The sequence below is a fragment of the Ursus maritimus genome, unplaced genomic scaffold (genome assembly GCF_017311325.1).
Source record: "Ursus maritimus isolate PB19 unplaced genomic scaffold, ASM1731132v1 scaffold_7, whole genome shotgun sequence".
Lineage (NCBI taxonomy): Eukaryota > Metazoa > Chordata > Mammalia > Carnivora > Ursidae > Ursus > Ursus maritimus.
The window spans coordinates 24,640,580-24,661,029 of NW_024426885.1; the positions used below are offsets into that span (position 1 = coordinate 24,640,580).

Sequence of the window (20,450 nt, forward strand, 5' to 3'; positions counted from 1 at the left end):
GTTCGAGTATTGCGGGTAGAGGCAGTTAATGACCACGGAAGGCGACTTTGGTTTCTGTGTCCTGCTTTGGGCCGGTGTTCTGGAGGAACAGCAAGAAAGATTCATCTGTGGGAAGGAGAAGAAAAAGGCCAGTTCAGATAAATTGGGCTCTAGTGGCCAGTTTGGTTTTCTTTTTTGGTATGATTTTCAGTATTGTAAAATGGCATGTATTAAATTGTTTTATTTAGGGTAGGATAGAGTTATGATTCCTTCAATCTCAGTCTCTTGCTCTCGCTCTCCCCCCTCCCTCTGTTTCCTTCTCTTCCCTTGACAACAGAGACTAGCTCAGAGGTGAAGTTACAGGGTGGGTAAGTGGGGTTTGCAGAAACACTAAGTACTAAGAGCTGAGATGCCGCCTGGGCTCTGTGCTGGCAGGTTCTGACTAAGCCCGAGAGGTTGGATGGACGTTGTTTATCACAGTCTCGAAAATACTGCCTCTAATCTAAAGTAAAGTGTAATATCTGAAATGATATAATTAATCCAGTAATTTCCTGGAGTCGAATTTAGAACAAGAAAATAAAAGCGGGAGGGACATTTTGTCTGTATACACCCTTTTACTGGCCAATTTGCCCCCTCTCCCCAAATCATTTTGGGGTGAGAATTAGCACCTTCAGTATCTCACTGGACTGCATTAAGCACTCAAGCACAAACGACCACGTTGCTTTTCGAAGGGGAGGCAACGCGTGTGGGACATCAGTTCATTTGTGGAGCAGTTAATCAGTAGCTAATGGTCAGATTCGTTAATGTCCATAAAATATTGGGAGGTTTTTAAAAGATAGTCACTTGAAAAGCAGAACCGTTTCTCCTCTCCCCTGCCTGCTGTGTCTCAGAGGTAAGGCCCAGATCTAAGTGAGCTCCTGCTGGATGCCCTTCAGAGAATCAGAGGCGCCAGCTTTATTCTGACCCCTTCACAACACCCACGCAAATGTGACCAGAGTTTACCTGGACACGGTTATAGCCTTGCTTCAAGCCTGGATAGAAACTCAGATTCGTGAAACTGATCCCACCTAAGAACCAACCTCATTGACAGATGATGCTTGAGCAAAAGAAGCCTGGGTCTGTGTGGTCTGCTCAGTTGCTATTACTATCGGCAGCAGGACTTCACGAAACAGGGCTGGAAACAAGAGGCAGAATCACAAAGCTGGTGCCCAAACTCCCCCAGCCCCAAGTTATGCATAAATCACAGATGCCAGACGCAGCCAGGGGCACACCCGCTGCTGCTGTGCTTTGTAGAGACAAGCGCCTCTGAGACAATCCACCCTCGGGGGCTGGTTTTCCTGGCCCTCAAACTGCTTGCCCCATCTGTGTTCACAGATCAGAGTACTGCATGGTTTTCTCACACTGTGACCATTTTGTTGTTTTGTTTTAAAATTTGAAGCATGCAGAGATGGGAGTAATAGAAGCTGTAAAAATACTTGGGGTTCCTTAGCAGAGGCTGGGGAGTTCCTATTCTTAAAATAGGTCATTTTTTTAATAAAGCTTTTTATTTTATTTATTTATTTGAGAGAGAGAGAGACACAGATAGCAAGAGAGAGAGCGAGAGAGCACACAAGAGGGGAGGAGAGGGAAAGGCAGTCTCCCCTCCGAGCCAGGTCAGATCTCAGGACCCTGGGATCATGACCCGAGCCTGAGCCGAAGGCAGCCGCTTAACCACCTGAGCCACCCAGGCGCCCCTCATGGGACATTAGAATAAGGTCAGTGTAAGGGCTGACTATCCCTAACAGCGGTTTGTCCTTGTTTGTACGGGTGCCATCATCAGAATGGTTTTAGGTGAATGTGACATCATTTAAACGCAGTGGAAAATAAGGAAAATTCAAAAGAGTAGAAAAATGATTTTGAACTGCATTTTCCTGCATAAGAAAATATCATGGGATCATTTTTCTACATCTTCTAAAGAACATTAACTGTGAATAACCATGAAGCAGCTCCTTAGCACTACGGATGGAAATTAGCATAATTTTGGAATTGAGAATCTAGAGACCTGCTCTTCCTTAGTTCTAGTGAAGTGGCCTAAACATCAAAGAAGTTACAATTAAAGAGTTACAAATGAAGCAACTTGACGGCGCTTCCATTAAGTAGTGTTTTGGGCAGAGAGCACGCTGGCGAGCTCGGCGGGAAGAGGCAGGCTCGGGCCTGCGCCGGGCTTGTCACTTTCCTTTCCCTAACGTTACACTTCTTAAAACTATCCACACGCAGCACGTTTAAAAAGGAAATCCCGCGGGAGTACCGTAGGTCCTATGGGACGATCCCAGTCCGGGTTTGTGCCTCGACCCATCACTTTCCTTTTGATGACTCACTTAACGTCTCGTCTTACGTTTGGTTGAAAGGAATCCACGTCCCGGCACAACCCTGCCACTTCAGACTATCAGTGGCAAAGTCAACAGAACTCCGTTCTGTGTATTCCAGGCCCAAGAAATCATTCTGCATAGGACATAGGACACCTTCTCCATAGGACACAGCCATCTGTGGGGCTTCAGGCTGAAAGAGAGGCGGGGGGGGGGGGGGGACATCTACCTGCAGCCATCTCAGACCCATTCTCTCTCTGAGCACCTTCAAGTAAGGAGCCCGCAGGCCCTGGAGGAGGAGGGTATCTGATTTCTTAGCAGGTGGTCCCTCTCCTCGGGCCCTCTGGAAGTTGGGGGACCCTTGGCATTTTGCTGTACACCTCAAAGCTCCATCATTAGGACTTAAGACTAAGATTGGAGTGCCTAAAACAGTGGGTTATTTTTCTGGGTAGAGAAAGAACAAGAAAACGCTCACTAGGTTTGCGGCCTAGACACGGAGACCCTTATCAATGGGAGCTATCTTCAGTCTGCCTGGATGGCTACACGTAGAAGAAACCCAGCCAAACCCAAATGGATAGCTGCTGGCAGCAGCATTCTTGTAAGGATCAAAACACACAATAACTTGTGGGAAGTAAAAGCCTCCGTGGCCTGTTATAAACAGTTCCTTTCCAGGCTAGTATTTCCTATCAGTCCACGTACCACCCTAGGTGGTTCCCCACCAGCAGCCAGGTGCATTTGAGTGTTTAATCTCCAAAATGCCTCCTGGTCCCAAGCTAACGACCAATTAAAAAAAAAAAAAAAAAAAAGGCAGGGGTGCCTCAGAGATACCAAAGGCAATTACTGCTTCGACAGAAGGTTTCAAAGAGGGGGTCTGGTGGCCTGTAGGTTTGCGTGACAGTAATCGTACGGGTTGTAGCCGGAATGCAGACACAGACACAGGCCAGGTTTGGCCTTCTCAAGAGCTGCACTCCCTTGTGAAATTGTTTACGGAGCCCCTCGTCTTTGGCTCTGGGAAACATACCAGAGCCAAAGCCACCTTCTGTGGCTTCTCAGGTCCAGTCGGGAGTTTTTTTCCATGATGCCTCATTCTTTGCCTGGAGCTGCATTTACGAAACTCCAGTGAGCAAGAGGTTGGCAGTTCGACCAGGCCCTGAAGCTAACTGTGCCGATCTTGGTTCATTCCACCGGCTAGCTGAGTGGCTGGTCTCCTGTGGGCTTGGTTTTCAGCGGGGAAGTCACCCAGGGCCACAGTATGACTTTCGCGGGCCCTAGATGCATTTGATTTTGTGGACCCCTTCCTCCATTAAAAAAAAAAAAAAAAAAATCTTAAAAAATTTTATTTTATAACTGCATTGAAATAATATAAACCAGGTTGGATTGTGTTCATTCCTCCTTCTGATTTTAAAGATTTTCTTTTTAAGATTTATTTATTTATTTGAGGGAGAGAGAGAGAGTGTGTGTGTGTGTGTGCGCGTGCGCGCGCGTGCATGAGCGGGGGAGGGGTGCAGAGAGAGGAAGAGAGAGAATCCTCAAGCAGATTCCCCACTCAGCACAGAGCCCGACGCGGGGCTGGATTCCAGGACTCCGAGAGTGTGACCTGAGCCAAGAGCAAGAGTCGGACGCTTAACCAACTGAGCCACCCAGGCCGCCCCATTTCTCCTTCTGATTTTAATTTTTTTTTAATTTTTATTTATTTATTTGAAAGAGAGAGAGAGCATGAGCAGGAGGGAAGGGCAGAGGCAGAGGGAGAGGGAGAGGCAGGCTTCCCAGTCAGTGTAGAGCCCAATGTGGGGCTCCATTCCAGGACCCGGAGATCATGACCTGAGCTGAAGGCAGACACTTAACTGACTGAGCCACCCAGGCGCCCCTCTCCTTCTGATTGTAAAAAGAAATTAAAACCCTTTCGTGGACCCCTAAAAGTGTGATAGGATTAGGTGCTGTGCCTGAGTGCCTATTGGAGAAGTCGAGCCTGAAGTCAACAGGCAGGTTAAAAAGACTGTAGGAGAAATCTTCAAGCAAGGGGCATACTGGGCAGAAGTGGCTTGCCCAGAATTCTAGAATCCAATTTGACCTGCATCCAAAAGAGGAAGGGAAGGTCACGTGCATCCAAAACAGGAAGGGAAGGTTGCGGTGGGTAGAGAGGGAATCACAGGAAAAGCCAGATTTCAAGTCCTCCCAGATGTGGGAGAGGGCAGCACAGCAAGAACCCAGTTGGGATGTAGATTGCTGTTGTGCTCTCCTGGTGTTTAAGCCTCGCCCCCCACCCCAGCCTCTTGCTGTCCCACGGTCTCAGTCCATCTACGCTTCAGGTCACAGTGGACAAGATCTCAGTGGTTTTCCCTTCCGGAAGCAGTGAGTGGAGGGGGAACATAGGTAACATACAAACATGCCTTTCCTACATATTTCTGCAGATTTTACACATTTTCTTCATATATTTTTCCTACTCATGTCTGCAAAGAAGCATAGTGGGACTAGCTTGTTATGAAGGGAAAGTTCCATATTGTGAAAAGTATTAAGTGCCATATAAGTACCAACAATACAATAATTTTTTTTCCTGATTTAAGTCCATCAAACATTATTCTCCTATCTAAACTCTAAATAATGAAGCATGAATGTGTTCTATACATCGAATTCCATATAGAACACTGAACATTACGGGATACAACAAAATGAGTTCGTTAAAGTGCCTTGATGGATATCCTTCAGCTGTCTGTTAATCTGGCAAAGAATGGAGGTTTTACAGTCAAAGGTCAGGGCAACACATCTTCCATGTAATCCTGTTAATGCTCAGCAGGGGGCAGTCTGGTCAATGAGATCCTGAAAAATAAGCTCTCCATACAGAATAGAATCCAAAGTGAAACTATTAAATGACTCCCTCTTATAACTGAATCAAGGAGTGGGAAGGACTCTGTAAAAAAATATGCACAAGAAAGAATTATGCCTTGAATTCTGGGAGTCAAGTGTTTTTGGTTCTCAGTTTGCATACTTGGGACCTATGCTTCCTAAAAGCAATGGTAAGACTCATGGCTGATCATGGTTTCTGGCTTTTCTGCAGGTGGCTATGGTATGGATGTAACAAAGAAAAACAAACGAGATGGCACCGAGGTCACTGAAAGAAGTAAGAGCATGAGACATAACATTATAAAAGTAATAAAAAATTGGGGAAGAGTAAATAATTCATGCCTGATTCCATCACAACTACTCTATCATTTCTAAATTATTTATAGTTTTCCTTGGATTTTTTTTCTTTTTTTTCACTGTATCATTTAAAATGTTTTCCTAAGTAGACTTTATTTCTTCCCATAAGATGGCTTTTGTTGATTTTTATTTTAACATACTTGTAATCAAAATATGTGCTTTTTCTTCAAAAATGAAAATTACCGTTTCGATGTATAGCTTTCATAATTAGCACTTTTAATAGCTGCATAATATTCTGTGGAATGAATCTGCCGAAGGCATTTAACCATGTCTTTATTTAGACGACAGGGCAACAGAAATCCAAAAGACTAATGTCCTACTAACTGCAGGGACAAAGTTAGCATAACACCGGTGTTACAGTTGCAATCTACACTTAAACTGAAAACAGACACATTTCTTTTGTGAAACTGCCCAAATGATAAATTCAGAGACATTTAAACTGTCCCCAAAACAGTTCTGGCTCTTTCATTTATCCTGTGACTTTCATATATCTCAAATAAAAAAATTCTGGCTTCACAGACTTGGAACGTTAGGTTAGGAAATACTTTATTTTTATGTGTCCAAGAATCCCAAAGGTCCACACAATAAGAGGTTTCGTGAAAGCTCAAGGACTGTTACTCAAATCAAGCTGCCATTTTAGTCTGAAAAACCATTTCCTGTTATGCATGGAATGCAGTTTCTGCCACAGTCATCACCCCAGGTTCCTCCAGGACAGGACGAGGCAATCAATTAGGAAAATACCCGTGGAAGAAGGAAAAGGGTGGAGGCAACAAGACTGGTGCGGGACGGAGCAGTGGCGTGCAGGACAGCTTAAATTGTCACACACTACCCTGCGGCTTTTCTCCTTTCGCCACCCCTACCGACGCACATGCGCACATGCATATACATGCACCTACACCCAGGCATGCGCACATACACATATACACGGGCATGCGCACATACACACCACACGTACACATGCACACGGGCATGCGCACATAGGCATACACCGCGCATGTGTGCTGTGGAAGACCTATGACTTCAGCTTAATTGCTGCTCCTTTATGTCCCACACAGAGGGCGGTGGTGATGATGGTCACCGTCAGAGAACAGCGTTGGCCCCGCTGTGGTTTTAGGAATCCACCCACCTCCCCATGTTGCTGCAGGGGAGAGAGAGGTTCGGGAAGGCAACTGGTCTTTCTTCCTTTTTTTTTTTTTTTTAATATTTTATTTATTCATTTGAGAGGTAAAGAGCTTGAGAGAGAGAGAGAGCACAAGCAGAGAGGAGGGCTGGAGGGAGAGGGAGAAGCAGACTCTCCGCCGAGCAGGGATTTCCATCCCAAGACCCGGGGATCAAGACTGGAGTGGAAGGCAGCCGCTTAAGCAACTAAACCACCCAGGGGCCCGGCGGGTCTTTCTTCTAACAGGTGTTTAAAACATACTGGAAGCTTTTATTACCTCCATAGACTAACCATCACTTGGGAGTCTAGAGAAACCCAGTCTGAGGAGGCAAAGGCACTGGTTCTTCAAGTCTGTTTTTGATGCGTCTATCCCTGGTTTTGCCAAGCACCAAATGTGACTTACTAACTCCCTGCCTTCCTACACCGCCCCACACTCAGGATGGCCCTGAAGATTTTAGAATGAATTATGTCCTTCAGACACCCTGTTGAAAAAGAAGTACAAAATAATTATCCGCTTCGCAGTGAGATCAGCCAGGGTAATGCACTGGCCCCAGCTGAACTGGGTGACCTTTGGAAGGGGCAGTGCAGACAGAGTGTGGCTCGACACACGTGAGGGTGACTTGAGGCCCTGGTCCTCCTTCAAAGATCCAGGCTTGGACTGGATCTAATTGTTAGATGAGACACGGATGCCAAGGTGAGTCATCCTTCTAATCAGTGGGTAACTACTTTTGGTTCCAAAAGGATATAAGTGTATTTTCCAGGTACATTAAACCCCATTGTTGTTGCACATACTTTCATGTACAGAGGGTCAGATCACGTATCTTAAAGCACAAGTATACAAAAACCTGTGTTGAACCTAATTTGAGATGCTGAGCCTATGACAGATGTTAGACCTTGCCAGAATATAGGGAATTCAGTGCATTATATAAGATCTTACTTTTTATTGTTTTTTTCTAGTTATCACGGAAACAGTAACTACGAGACTTACATCTTTACCGCCAAGTAAGTGACTATCTAAAGCTTTCTTCTCAGTAAGGCATGTGCGAAGGCACATGTAACCTTTCCCATAGGTGCTTACTCTTCAGCTGAGCAAATCCAAAATATCTGAAATCTTTTTTAATAGTTGTAGTGACATTAATTTATATACCACAAAATCCACCAGTTTGAAGTATACATAATTCAATGGTCTGTTAGTATTGTTAACTTTAAAAATAAGATGGCCAGTTATTTTACCAGTAGAATATGGGACTAGCAAAGAATCACAACCTGGAACAAGCAAGCTGAGACAGAACCACCGGCAAGTACAACAAACAAAGGAGAGGAACATTATTTTATGGAGAAGAAAGAGGAATCTGAGAGGTGTTGTTTAAATGAAAGACCGTTGGAGAAAAGCTAGAGTTCAGGGTGATAGCTGGTTCCTCATTGGCCAAGCTGCAGGTGTACTAGATTTCCCGTGGGAGATGCAGTGTACATCTTTCCCTGTTGGGCCCTGCTGATGACTCTTTCCCGTTGAGGGTTCTTCTGTTGGGTCTGTAATTGACATTAAGTGGCATGGCTCCCTTTTCGACATCCCCCTCCAGCATCAATTCACTTTAGCGAGGTTTCCTTTTATTAATTTTCATAGTATATTTACGGAGTTGTGCAGCCATTGCAACAATCTAATTTTAGAACATTCCATTACCCCAAAAGGAAACTTCATGACCATTAGCAGTCACTCCCCATTTCCCCTCCCCTCTCCTCAGCCCCCCGAGAACCACACATCTACTCTCAGTCTCTACAGATTGACCTGATTGGACACTCGTATCAGAAACCTTATCCAGCCGGAGCATAGGGTGGGAGAAAGGAACCACCAGTCGGGCTTCTGTCTGTGTCCACTTGTTTTCTGAGGAGGTCCTTAGGTTGAGTGGATTCTGTATTGGAGAACTGAACCCTAAAGCTACCCTTGCACCTGCCAGGCAGCCTGGCTCACAGAGGATGGAGACAAGAGGTCAGAGCATGACAGGCCGCCATGTGGAACACCAGTGACACAGAGCTGTCACTCACCCCTTCAACAAGTCTAGCGGCTGCCATGTCTGTGGCACTGACCAGGCGATTTCCAAAAAGCAAGCCCAACCCACGTCCTGGCCTCATAGAGCCTTTCATCACTCAGCTGCCTTTTCTAATACTTCAGTTTTCCTAAAGAGCCACTTACTATGCTTCACCCAGAAGACTTGTCCTATAAATGGGGTGGGATATTTGCTCTTAACATTTCTATCACGAACAGAGTGTGGCAGCTTGCACCTGCAAAGGGACCCCAAACCAGCAGGGTGGTGGGTGATAAGCCAGCGGTGGTCTCCACAGCGGAGCAGGAGGGGATCCCCTGGCCTGACTCCGCCCATAAATTGTCACCTGCTTCTTGTTTGTGCAGAAGGGGGAACCAGCAACGGCTATGCTAAAACGGGCTCTCTTGGTGGAGGGAGCCGGCTGGAGAAGCACAGCCTGACCCATGGCAGCAGTGGCTACATAAATTCAAGTAAGTGCCTGCTGGTGGAGGGACTGGGGGAGAACTGATGGGCAGGGAGAGAGGGACCTGCAAGGAGAGCGATGGTCACAACTGCTTGTCATCCATTCCAAATGCCCCTAATTGTTGTGTCACTGACACACATCCCAGCCAAAGTGATACTTTCAAAATCAGCTGCATTTGAAGCCTCCTTACGATGGGATCAATTTTCATTAAGTCCGCATATAATTAACAATACTCAAGAATGCATCGTGGGGAGGTGGCTCTTTTCCCGCTGAATCACTCTCAAGCCATTTCTTTTAGGGAAGGGTGTGCGCACAAGAGGGTTTAAATTTGAATTAACAACAACAACAAAAGAAACTTAACGACTCGGTTACTCTGCTCAGGGAGTCTAGTGACACACAATCCACACTGAGTTTCCACTGGGCAAGCATCCAACACAGGCCCATTGTTCCCAATGAAACGCTCTTTCACGGTAGCTTTCAAACCGAAACCACACAGAGCAAAGCAAAACAAAACAAAACAAAAAACAAGCACACATATGACCCCTGAGGCTATTTAAACAATCTTGGATTGACGCTGAGAAAGAGGACCCACGACATGCAAATAGCCCGTTGACCAAGAGGAGCGGTTGCTGTGAGCTGTCGCTGTGAGCTGTCGAGGAACACCTCCTCATCACATTGTGTTCTGGTCCACCCAGCCATGAGCTGCCATTAAATGCCAGGCCCTCAAGAAAAATCCTGCCAGAGCCTCTCCATTGCCATGTGCAGCCACGTCCACAAAGGGCCCCCTGCTTCCTTCTGTGGTCAGCTGGGGAAGGACCAGCGGCCATGAGCCCAACTCCCATTTCTGAGCCGCCGTGGCAATGCCGGGGTGGACCGTGTCAGCGGTGTCCTCGGAAAGTCCTCTGGGGCCTCCGTAGCGCCCTCTTCTATTGTGAGCAGCCTCGGCGTAGTCAATATAACTGCAGGCCGGTCTGATGCGCTATGAGAGTTGATGCTCTGAGAGTTGATGCTTTTCCCCACTCGCAGGTGGGAGCACTCAAGGCAATGCCTCCACGTCCAGTTACAGGAGGGCTCACTCCCCTGCCTCCACTCTGCCCAACTCACCGGGCTCCACCTTTGAAAGGAAAACTCACATCACCCGCCACGGAACATACGAAGGTATCAGTCCCATATTTTTTTTTATTTTACATTTTATTATTTTTTTTAAATTTTATTTGAGAGTGAGAGTGAGGGGAGAGGCACAGAGGGAGACAAGAGTCTGATACTTAACCAACTGAGCCACCTGGGCACCCCTCAGTCCCACAGATGTTAGAACTACTCTCTCCCCCAAAGAACTTCACTTATCCTTTGAGGATGGAATTATTAGCCACCCCTGTTTAGCTGTTTCTGCCCTCATCTTTCTCTTTACTCTTATTTTGATGTGGTTTGGAGTGTTGGGGTCTGGAGCCAATAGCCAAGAAAGAATTCTTGAGACGTCTTTAGTGCAAAAAGGTGGTTTTAGGATAGCCCGGGATAGGACCTATGGCCAGAAAGAGCTGCTACCCCAGGATTGTGAGGAGCAGCTGATGATATACTTTGGGGTTGGGGGGAGAAAAGACAAAGGGAAGTTCCAAAAGGATTTTCATATGCTAACGAAGACTCACCAGATACTTGAGGCCTGGCTATTGTCAAGCTAAGGTTGTTTTTCTTTTCTTTTCTTTTCTTTTCTTTTCTTTTCTTTTCTTTTCTTTTCTTTTCTTTTCTTTTCTTTTCTTTTCTTTTCTTTTCTTTTCTTTTCTTTTCCTTTCCTTTCCTTTCCTTTCCTTTCCTTTCTTTTCTTTTCTTTTCTTTTTTCTTTTCTTTTCTTTTCTTTTTTTAAAGATTTTATTTATTTATTTGATAGGGAGAGAGAAAGAAAGCACAAGCAGGGGGAAAGGGAGAGGGAGAAGTAGGCTCCCCACTGAGCAGAGAGCCCGATACGGGGGTGGGGATCAAAACCTGAGCCGCAGTCAGGTGTTTAACCAAAGGAGCCACCAGGCACCTCAAGCTATGGTTGTTTTTCCCTCTAGCAAGGCATTGACAGTAAGACAGTTGGGAGCTTCCTGGAAGAATGTTATACGCTGCTTGCCTCAAGTATTTGGTAATGGCTGCGGGTTATAAGGAAATTTAATTGCATCTACATTTCCTTCTGCCTTTGTTTCCCACATCAGTTTCATTTCCTTTACAGACTCGAGTTACTTGGAGATTTCATTGACTTACCCACCCCCTTACTCATTCATCCAGTATTTTACCACACAGCGACCGTGTGTTTAACACTGTGCGGAATGCCTTTGTGGACACGGTAGGGGCCAAGGGCAGGCTGGCCCAAGACAGGCCACTCTGGCATGAACACTCTTTTGAGTTAAAAGCAGTCAAAACCCAGCAAATTCAGGAAAAGCTCTTACCTCCCCCTCAACTGCCTGCTTGTACCAAGAAGAGAGCTATTAGCAGAGACTCCCCTACCTCAGACACATACGTAAGGCAATCTTTGTTTTCCAACCATCTCCTCTCACCTTCCTGCTCATAGTGGTCTTTCTGCCCTTTGTATCCTCAGGCCCCTACCCCTCTCCTCAGCTCACACAAGCCTCACGTTGCCTGTCTCTGGAATTTCCATGTCTGTGTGGATTCCCTGTATGCACAAAACTAAACTCGATTTTCTTCTTTCTCCTGTTAATCTGTCTTATGTCAGTTTGATTCTTAGTCCAGCTAGAAAAATCCTGAAGGGTAGAGGAAATTCTTCCTTTCCAACAACACTTAAATGACTTAGACGTGAGGGCGCCTAGGTGGCACAGTCGGTTAAGTGCCCGACTCTTGGTTTCGGCTCAGGTCAATTCTCAGAATCCTGGGATCGAGCCCTGCATCCAGCTCCGTGCTCAGTGCAGAGTCTGCTAAGATTTCTCTCCCTCCACCCCCCTCCGCATGCACTCACTCTTGCACGTTCTCTCTCTGTATATAAAATAAATAAACAAATCTTTTTAAAAAGGATAAATGAATTAGACATGGCTCTTGTCTTCACATTGCCTCTGGTCTAATAAATAAGCAAGCTGACAGTTAAAAACTGGGATGTCAAGTTGAAGGGGATGAGCGTTTCCGGCTGAGTCTTCAGGGAAGGCTCCGTGGGGAGGTGACCCCTGAGCTGGGCCATCGAGATGTGTGACGTTTGAGGCCGGGTGGAGAGGGGGGGGCGCTCCAGCCTGCGGGGGGCCCACCCCGCACACAGCAGGCAGCGTGGTGCTGACGTGAACACAGCTGGAGGGGCTCAGAGTCAGGGCTGGCCTGTGATGTTTGGACTCCATTCTGCAACAGTGAAAAGCCACTGGGATTTTTGAGTAGAGAGTCAGTCCTCTTTGAGGTCCAGGACGAGAACTCTGGAAGCCATGTGCAGGAAGAGGCTGAACGTGGTGACAGATTAGGAGATGCTTGTAGTCAAGGGCAAACTTGCTGGGACTAGGGCGGTGGCAATGGGAGAGGAAACGATGAGTGGGAGTCTGGGAGACGGAACTGATGTTTGAGAATTGATTAAATATGAGGGGAGAGGGTGGGGAAGGAGTCTGTGCCCCTGAGACTCAAGCACAGGTGTCTGGGTCCACGACAGTGCCAGCGATTGAGAGGGGGCGCCGGAGCAGGCCCCACGTGCACGAGCCCAGTAGTGCTCCCAGGTGAGGGTCCCAAGCAGGGAGTGGGAGTGGGGTGCACAGCACATGAGCTCTGGGAAGAAGTCGGGCAGGATACCCCGTTCAGAGCCATTTACAAAGAGGTGTTAAGAGCAGATGGAAAACTAAGGAACCAGCCAAGGAAGGAGCATGAAAGCAGAAGGGAGCAAAGAAAGATACAGTTGGGGATGAAGGGGAAGGAAGAGCCAGAGGACACAGGAGGAAGAGGAGCCTGGGGGGGGATGGGGAGAGCAGGACCCAGGCAGAGACTTGGAAGTCAGTGCAGGAACAAGCTCGGGGTCGAGAAGCAGGAGTCAGGAGGAGGACATTTGGGTTCGGTTCCTAAAGTCCCCGCAGTGCCTGGCGACTGAGAAGTCTGGTGGGAAACAGACGAGCAGCAGTGGGTTTGACCGTGACTGGAGATGGGTCGTGGTGGTGAAGCAGGACTGAGGGATGGGCTCCCCAGTACGTGATTTAAGACCCAGAGCTGCCAGGGGTCATGGGGGAGGGTGTGGGCAAAATCCAGGGGAGGCGGGTTGTGTCACCACAGCGCCGTGTGATGCAAGGCCTTCCTGGGGGCTGGTGCCGTCATTGTAACGGGGTCCACGTTCGGGACGTGCTTCACAAGGCCCGTGACACTCCGATGCTGACAGCACATTTATTTCACCAACACCAGTACTGGGAAAACTCAGTCAAGGGCTTAAAAACAAAAAAGAGAAGCAAACCTCCTGCTTTCCTGTGTCCAGAGCCTTCGCCACCCGAAGTCGATCAGTGATCAGGGTGAACGGCCACAAGTGCGTCCAGCAGGCCCGGCCTGTTTCAGGAGCGAGCCCGCCGCCGGGCACCGCATCCTCCTGGCCGCGGGCTGGGGGGCTCAGACGGGGCCACCGCGCTCCTTCTTCCTCCAGAGCCCCGGCTCGCGTGGCCATGTGTACTAAGGGTTTTCTCGCTCTGCAGGGAGCTCCAGTGGCAACTCTTCTCCGGAGTACCCTCGGAAGGAGTTCGGTAGGTGCTTTCCTCATTTCTGAAGGGAGGGTCAAAGGTGCTGGGGAAACGCCTGGGGTCAGGGGTGGGGGGACACTGTGAGTACAGTGGCTCCTTCTAAAGGACTTTGACCCCTGCTGATCCGTTTTTCTGTCAGCCACGTTAGCTTGCTGCCTTAGCCGATGCTCATGACGCTACCGAAATGGCAAGTTAGTCACACGAGACTTGCACTAGGACAGGGGAGCCCCTAAGGCCAGGCAACAGTTGTAGGGTTTGTCCTTCCACGGGATGCACAGAGACCTCCCAGCAAAGAGGAGCAGGGGTTCGCATCGCCCGTGGCGAACATCCCAGCACCTCCGCCGCAGCGGGCTGCAAAGGGGCACATTTGATGCCAACCGAAACCCAGGGCTGTCTCTTCACCTGGCCTCGAGTTTGTGGTCCACGTTCTGGGAGTCGCACCGTGCATATGAATTGATATGGTCATTGTACAGTGATTATAATTTAATCACTGCAGGAAGACCAAGGCAGTCTCTAACAAAAAGCCAAAGGGAAGATCTGGCTGTTTATTTGGTTTTTGTTTTTTTAATATATTTGGTCGGTGTAGACCACCAGCCCCAACAACTGTGACTAGGCTTCCAAATGATTAGCTTCGTTAACACTCGAAGTGTGAGCTGACTTAACCTTCATTTCGCTAGCGCCCTAAATGCATCAGAGCCTTGCAGAACTCAGTCTGCCCTGTGGCTATGTGGTCATCGTTATTCCATGATCAGGTGGTTTCGGTTCACTGTGGGGCCAGTGATTGAACTCGGGAAGCCAGGTGGGGGCCTCCACTGGCCACGTTCCATCATCTGGTCCTGAAGCCGAACTTCCAGGCGGGGCTCCCGAGGAGGAAGTGGGAGGCACAGGGCTTGAGCTCCCGGAAGAAGGCAGGCAAGATACTCAGTTTGGAGTCCTTTACAAAGGCTTTACACAGTGTTAGTAGAGACCTAGGGGAGGCTCCCATCTGGGTATAAACGCACAATGAAAACTCTCTCTTCTCCCCACTCAAACAGACCTCCTTCCAGGTCAGAAATACCTAGTGTGCCCCCTCTTCTGTGCCTAAGATTACTCTTCTTTGTTCCTCAGCATCTTCTTCAACTAGAGGAAGGAGCCAAACACGAGGTGAGCTCTGTGGCTGCGTTCGGTTCAGGTCATTCAACAAGTTTTTTCCTGAGCATCTAATATGCATGTCTAGACCTGAGCCAGAAAATGGGAGGAGTGGAGAAGCATAAACAAGGCATGGTTCCTGCTTTCAGGGAGCCTACAGCGCCCCCGGACTCTCCCGCCGGCCCCATCAGGATGGGAAGGGTAGTTTGGGGCACTGACGTAACATGAAGTGGAAGCAAGGACACAAACACCCGGTAACTGCCTGGGGAGTGGTTCGTTCTGTGGATTATGACAATGCCGGCCAACATCTGGTTTCACTTGGAATCTCCTGGTTGACTTTAACAAGATGCATTGTAATTGCCTTTATGTAGTGAAAAATGAGCAAAAGTCCTTTTTTTTGTACACTTTATTATTTTTTTTTATTTTTTTAAAGGTTTTATTTATTTATTTATTTATTTATTTATTTATTTATTTACTTGACAGAGAGAGACAGCCAGCGAGAGAGGGAACACAAGCAGGGGGAGTGGGAGAGGAAGAAGCAGGCTCCTAGCGGAGGAGCCTGATGTGGGGCTCGATCCCAGAACGCCGGGATCACGCCCTGAGCCGAAGGCAGACGCTTAACCGCTGTGCCACCGAGGCGCCCCCAGAGTCCTTCTTTTTTAAATTATTCCAGGGGACAGAGGGGTCCGTGACAGTTTTGCCCAGTGCACGTATGCCCATGCATAAGGATAAGCTCTAGGAGGGAAATGGGGTCCTGGGGAGAGCTGGCCCAGGTGCATCTGGTGAGGGTGGGAGCAGCAGCGTGTCCAGGCTGTGCTGAGGGCAGAACTCTGCACGGGCTCCGGTAGCTCTCCGTGATCACTCTAGACTTCCAGGGGCCTTATTGCATCAGTAACTCATAAGTTAGGAACACACCAACCACCCACAACTTTAGGCTAATAGTTGAGAGATGTCAGCGGGCCACCTGAAGCTAACTGATAATGTCAAACCACCTGTTTCCTGCCCAGGGGAGGCGCAAGGGGCTAAGTAGAAGGTGTGGGTTTTAGATTTCTCTCCCAGGCATCAGAGACCCAGGCGGCAGGAGAGCAGCTTGGTTCGAGCAGCTGGGAGATGGGCCCTGGGAAAGGGGTCGGTCATTGCTGCTGGGGATCGAGCCTCCCGCTCAGCCTGCGATCTCATCAGAGCATCTCTAGGTGCTGGGAGGTGTGCAGTGGCCAGGTTGGGGTGTGGGGAGAGGACCCCTCCTTTTAAGCAGCACTTGTTCTGGCACACTTAGGTTTCCTGTTCCCAGGACAGGTCTCTGAGCCGCCCACATTTCTTCCTGCTGCTCAGAGCTCAGGGTCGGGCTCTGTGATCCAAGCCCCTTCATTTATACCTTCTCCATGTCTTCCCTGTACAGAGAGTGAAATCCGAGTCCGACTGCAGAGCGCGTCCCCTTCTACCCGATGTAAGTGGTCACCATCTGTCTGAAAACAAAGGATCTGGGAATCCAGGGTCAACATGGTGTGTGTGTGAGGGGGGGTCATTCGATCATCAAACATGTCAAAGGGTCTTCTGTGAGAGGGACCCTGGTTGAGGTGCCAGGGGTCAGGAGCTGAGTTCCTCCTGTTCTCTGCTGCGGATAGGGTGGTAGTAAACCAACCCACCATGACCTTTCTGGAAGCTGAAGGAGCAGGGAGCCAAAGAAAGCCTCCTGGGTCAGCGTCCCTTGAAAGGAGACTGAAGGTTTTGTGGAATGCGCTGGCATGAGACATTTGAGGAACCTATGCTCAGCCATTGGAGGAAGGTTCAGTGTGGCCCCAGGAACAGGAGCAGGAGGGGACCCGATAGAGTACGTAAGGTTGGAGAAGAGTCAGAAGTAAGTGCAGTGTGAGAGTTTGAAATTTATTTCATTGTCCCTGGATTCCCCAATCCCTGTGACTTGACATTTTGAAATGAACCCGACTGATAGGGTGGAAGCCGAGTACAAGGAGTAGGAGGAGAAGGAGCCGGGTTGGTTGGCCCAGGAATCAGTGACAGGGGATGGCCCAGAGAGCTCCGTGCCCTGGGCCATGGGGGTCCGATGATGTCTCCCCAGAGTCCTTGCTGGCTGGGCGGGGCTGAGCCAAGGATGGAGCTTTCAGGAAAGGGGGTGCCTGGGCAGTCCTCCAGGATGTGTTGTGTGCAAACCTATCTGTCTCTTACTCGCTGCCCTCGCATGATACCTTCCTCCTCTCCTAACTTGTCCCGTGGGGAGGCACAGGGAGCTGGCATCCGTCGGTGACCTATGAACAGGTAATAGTGGCCAAACGGACTTGAACTCACACAAGAGCAGCAGACTGTTAAGGAGTTATGGGCCCCAGATTCCTTGTGACATTCCAGAGCCTACAAGGTCAGGGACCGGGCATTCGAGGTGCCTTGGCAGGAGATGAGCCCAGTGTTGAACCATTTGTTTCAAGGGATCTGGTTCGTCTCACTGCCCTGGGTGTAAATCCCCGAGTCCCCCAATCTAGGATGACTGGGTCTTCCAGACACAGAATTCTCCCTGTGGTGCCTGATGAGGTCTAATTAGGAAATCTAAGCCGAGGACCTCCCCGTGGAGGCGCTGTATTGATGAGGCCGTTAATACTACAAAAGTACCAGCTTGATAACTGCCCGAAATTGACAAAATGCAAAAATTGTAAGGCTGACCAAAAATATCCCAGCGTGTGAAGCGGTTGCCGTCCCCCCTCCTACTCAGGATACCATTAATGTTCTTCCCACTGCGGTTGGACTCGGGAAAGACTCCTGGGCTCATGGAGAATGCGGGGATCACCTTACAGGGACGGAGTTGGATGATGTTAAGCGTCTGCTCAAGGGGAGCCGCTCAGCCAGCGTGAGCCCCACCCGGAACTCCTCCAACACCCTCCCCATCCCCAAGAAAGGCACGGTGGAGACCAAAATGGTGACGGCCAGCTCCCAGTCGGGTGAGTCCCGGGGCCCCGGCTGCCGTGGAGGGAAGGGAGTGAGGTGGCTGAGTTGCCCCGGCCCTGGAATTCGGCCGTGACCTCACAAGGTACTGAGCGGTCACGCTTCGTGCTGCGTGACCTCGTGGGCTGCACCCTGTCTGCTCCACCATCCCGTGAGCATGTAGCTGGGCTCTGGATCCCGGAGATTCTCGCCCAGGACATTCTTCACCTCTCTTGGGAATGTGTTGCCCGGGTTCCCCAAATGAAGACTATGGGGGGCACTTGTAGTATTTTCATTCGTTTATTCAGTGAATGTTCTGGGCCTCCTCTATGTGGCACAGAGGAGAAGCCAGACAGATGAGACACAGCCGGTCGTGGAGGTGAGGGCCTCTGGGGGAAGCCAGACCCATAACCAGGAGATCGCAGTCACGTAGGATGGGTGTTGTGGAACCCTCTGAGATCACATGCTTACCAAGTGCAAGGTGGGTTCTGGGCGGGGGTGGGGGGCAGAAAGATGAAGAGCTGATCCTCGGAGCCAGAGGAGGAAAGAAGCCTGTGGTGCTATGATGTAGAGCTTTCTGTCTTTCACTCCTGGAAAGAAGAGAAAATCCTTGAGATCGTGACCTCTCTCTTGTTTTGTAAATATAAAACCAAACCTCAAACCTCGGGGCAGTCTTTAGGACCTGCATGGCCAGCTCCCCCTTGTATAGTGAAGCGGCAGAATCGGCTTCAGATCTGAAGGAGCACCAACCCCCTCGCCGGGGCAGAGTGGCCCTTGGGTCCGGTGGGCACGTGGGGATGGTTACGGGTGCTTGCCGGGGGAGGCCGCCCTCGGCGCAGGGTGGTCACCGACCCAGGCCTTTGCTGTCTGCGCCTGCCGCGTACCGAGAAGTCTGTGTGGGATTTGCGGCTCCCGGGCATCTGGGAAGGTGGAATCAGCAACAGATGGAGAGGCCATTGGTCCCCACCACTCCGGCACACCAGGAGTGGGGTGGGGATCTCGGAAAAATAGGCAGACCCCAGAGTAAAACTGATCTACTTCAGATCTCACCAAGAGCCAGCAAGAATTTCTGACACGAGATCAAGGTTTCACCAGCTCCAAGGTGTTGGATGGAAGTGGGCTGACCAACTTCCTTGGACTGAGGGAGTTCCCGGCCATGGGACTAAAGCCAGGAGAAAGTGCTGGCACCCCCGCTCCACCGGGTTACCCCAGCACAGAGTGCCAGTCCGTCTCTCACTGGGGTGTGGGCATGCCTGTCTGATTCCAGTGTCCGGCACCTATGATGCCACCATCTTGGATGCCAACCTTCCCTCCCACATGTGGTCTTCCACCCTGCCGGCCGGGTCCTCCATGGGGACCTATCACAACAACGTGACAACCCAGAGCTCGTCCCTCCTCAACACCAACGCCTATTCTGCAGGGTCAGGTACGTGTGCAGGGCACTTCCCCTCCCACCCTCGAGCCCCTGGCACCTTTACCTAGACCCAAGGGACCCCTCTGGTGTTGACCCTCCCCATGGCTTCCCCAAGAGGCTTTTTTTTTTTTTAAAGATTTTATTTATTTATTTAGACAGAGAGAGAGAGAGGCAGTGAGAGAGACGGAACACAAGCAGGGGGAGTGGGAGAGGGAGAAGCAGGCTTCCCGCTGAGCAGGGAGCCCGATGCGGGGCTTGATCCCAGGACCCTGGGATCATGACCTGAACCGAAGGCAGATGCTTCAGGACTGAACCACCCAGGCGCCCCCCTGAGGGGCTTTCTGCAGCCCGGCGTCCCAAGGTTTTCCCTGCTCAGCTCAGTCTCCAGGTGTTTGTCTTGGTGGGTCTGCTTCACAAAGGACGACCTAGCACAACGTGGTGCCTAGTTTCACTCCACGTGGATAAAACTGTGCCATGAGCGCATCAGTTAACTTCTCTGGGCTTCAGATGCCTTCTCTGCAAAGTGGTGACTCACAAGAGGGGCTTTGTCTGGACCCCATGTCCACTTGAGGCCTGACCACCCCAGGACCATCCCTTGGCTAGGACCCAAGGCACACCACGGACAGTTTGGTTCTGTGTTGCAAGGCAAGAGCCCAAGATTTTCCTAAAACCAGCAATGTAACAAAACCTAGTAATGCAGCCCTGCCCTTCCTCCTGGGGCTCCCCCCACCCCCCCACCCTCGCCAAGTTCTGGGCCCGACATCCCTCTCACCAGCCTTCCCCTTCCCCTGCAGTCTTCGGAGTTCCAAACAACATGGCGTCCTGCTCTCCCACGCTGCACCCTGGGGTCAGCTCCTGCTCCTCAGGTCAGTGCTCACCAGCTTGCGTTGCCCTTTTCAGAATGTTTGCTTAAAAAGTTAGTGGTCCTCCCTCCTGCTGAGGAAAACAGTGGTTTCCGCAGAAATGTCCTTTCTGCCCCCAAGCGTGATGGGGCATGAAAACCTCCTGGTGTCCCTCGTAATGGGAGAACTGGGAACGCTGGAGAATCTGTCCTGTGCGAAGGCCTCCATCATGGAAGTGATGGGGGGGCTCCGGGGGCTGCCTTGAGCTAAGCCTCCCCC

General features: G+C 49.7%; 1 protein-coding gene across 1 annotated transcript in view; it reads left to right on the top strand.

Annotated features, from left to right (window-relative positions):
• Positions 1–5,390: 5,390 nt before the first annotated feature.
• COL17A1 (collagen type XVII alpha 1 chain) overlaps positions 5,391–20,450 on the top strand; it is a 45,737-nt gene continuing 30,677 nt past the window's right edge. The window contains exons 1-10 of the mRNA XM_040623981.1: positions 5,391–5,442; positions 7,639–7,683; positions 9,089–9,193; positions 10,213–10,344; positions 13,815–13,862; positions 14,967–15,002; positions 16,387–16,434; positions 17,789–17,932; positions 19,183–19,341; positions 20,124–20,195. Of these exons, the coding sequence (XP_040479915.1) occupies positions 5,391–5,442; positions 7,639–7,683; positions 9,089–9,193; positions 10,213–10,344; positions 13,815–13,862; positions 14,967–15,002; positions 16,387–16,434; positions 17,789–17,932; positions 19,183–19,341; positions 20,124–20,195 (841 nt within the window). The remainder of the gene's footprint in view (positions 5,443–7,638; positions 7,684–9,088; positions 9,194–10,212; positions 10,345–13,814; positions 13,863–14,966; positions 15,003–16,386; positions 16,435–17,788; positions 17,933–19,182; positions 19,342–20,123; positions 20,196–20,450) is intronic.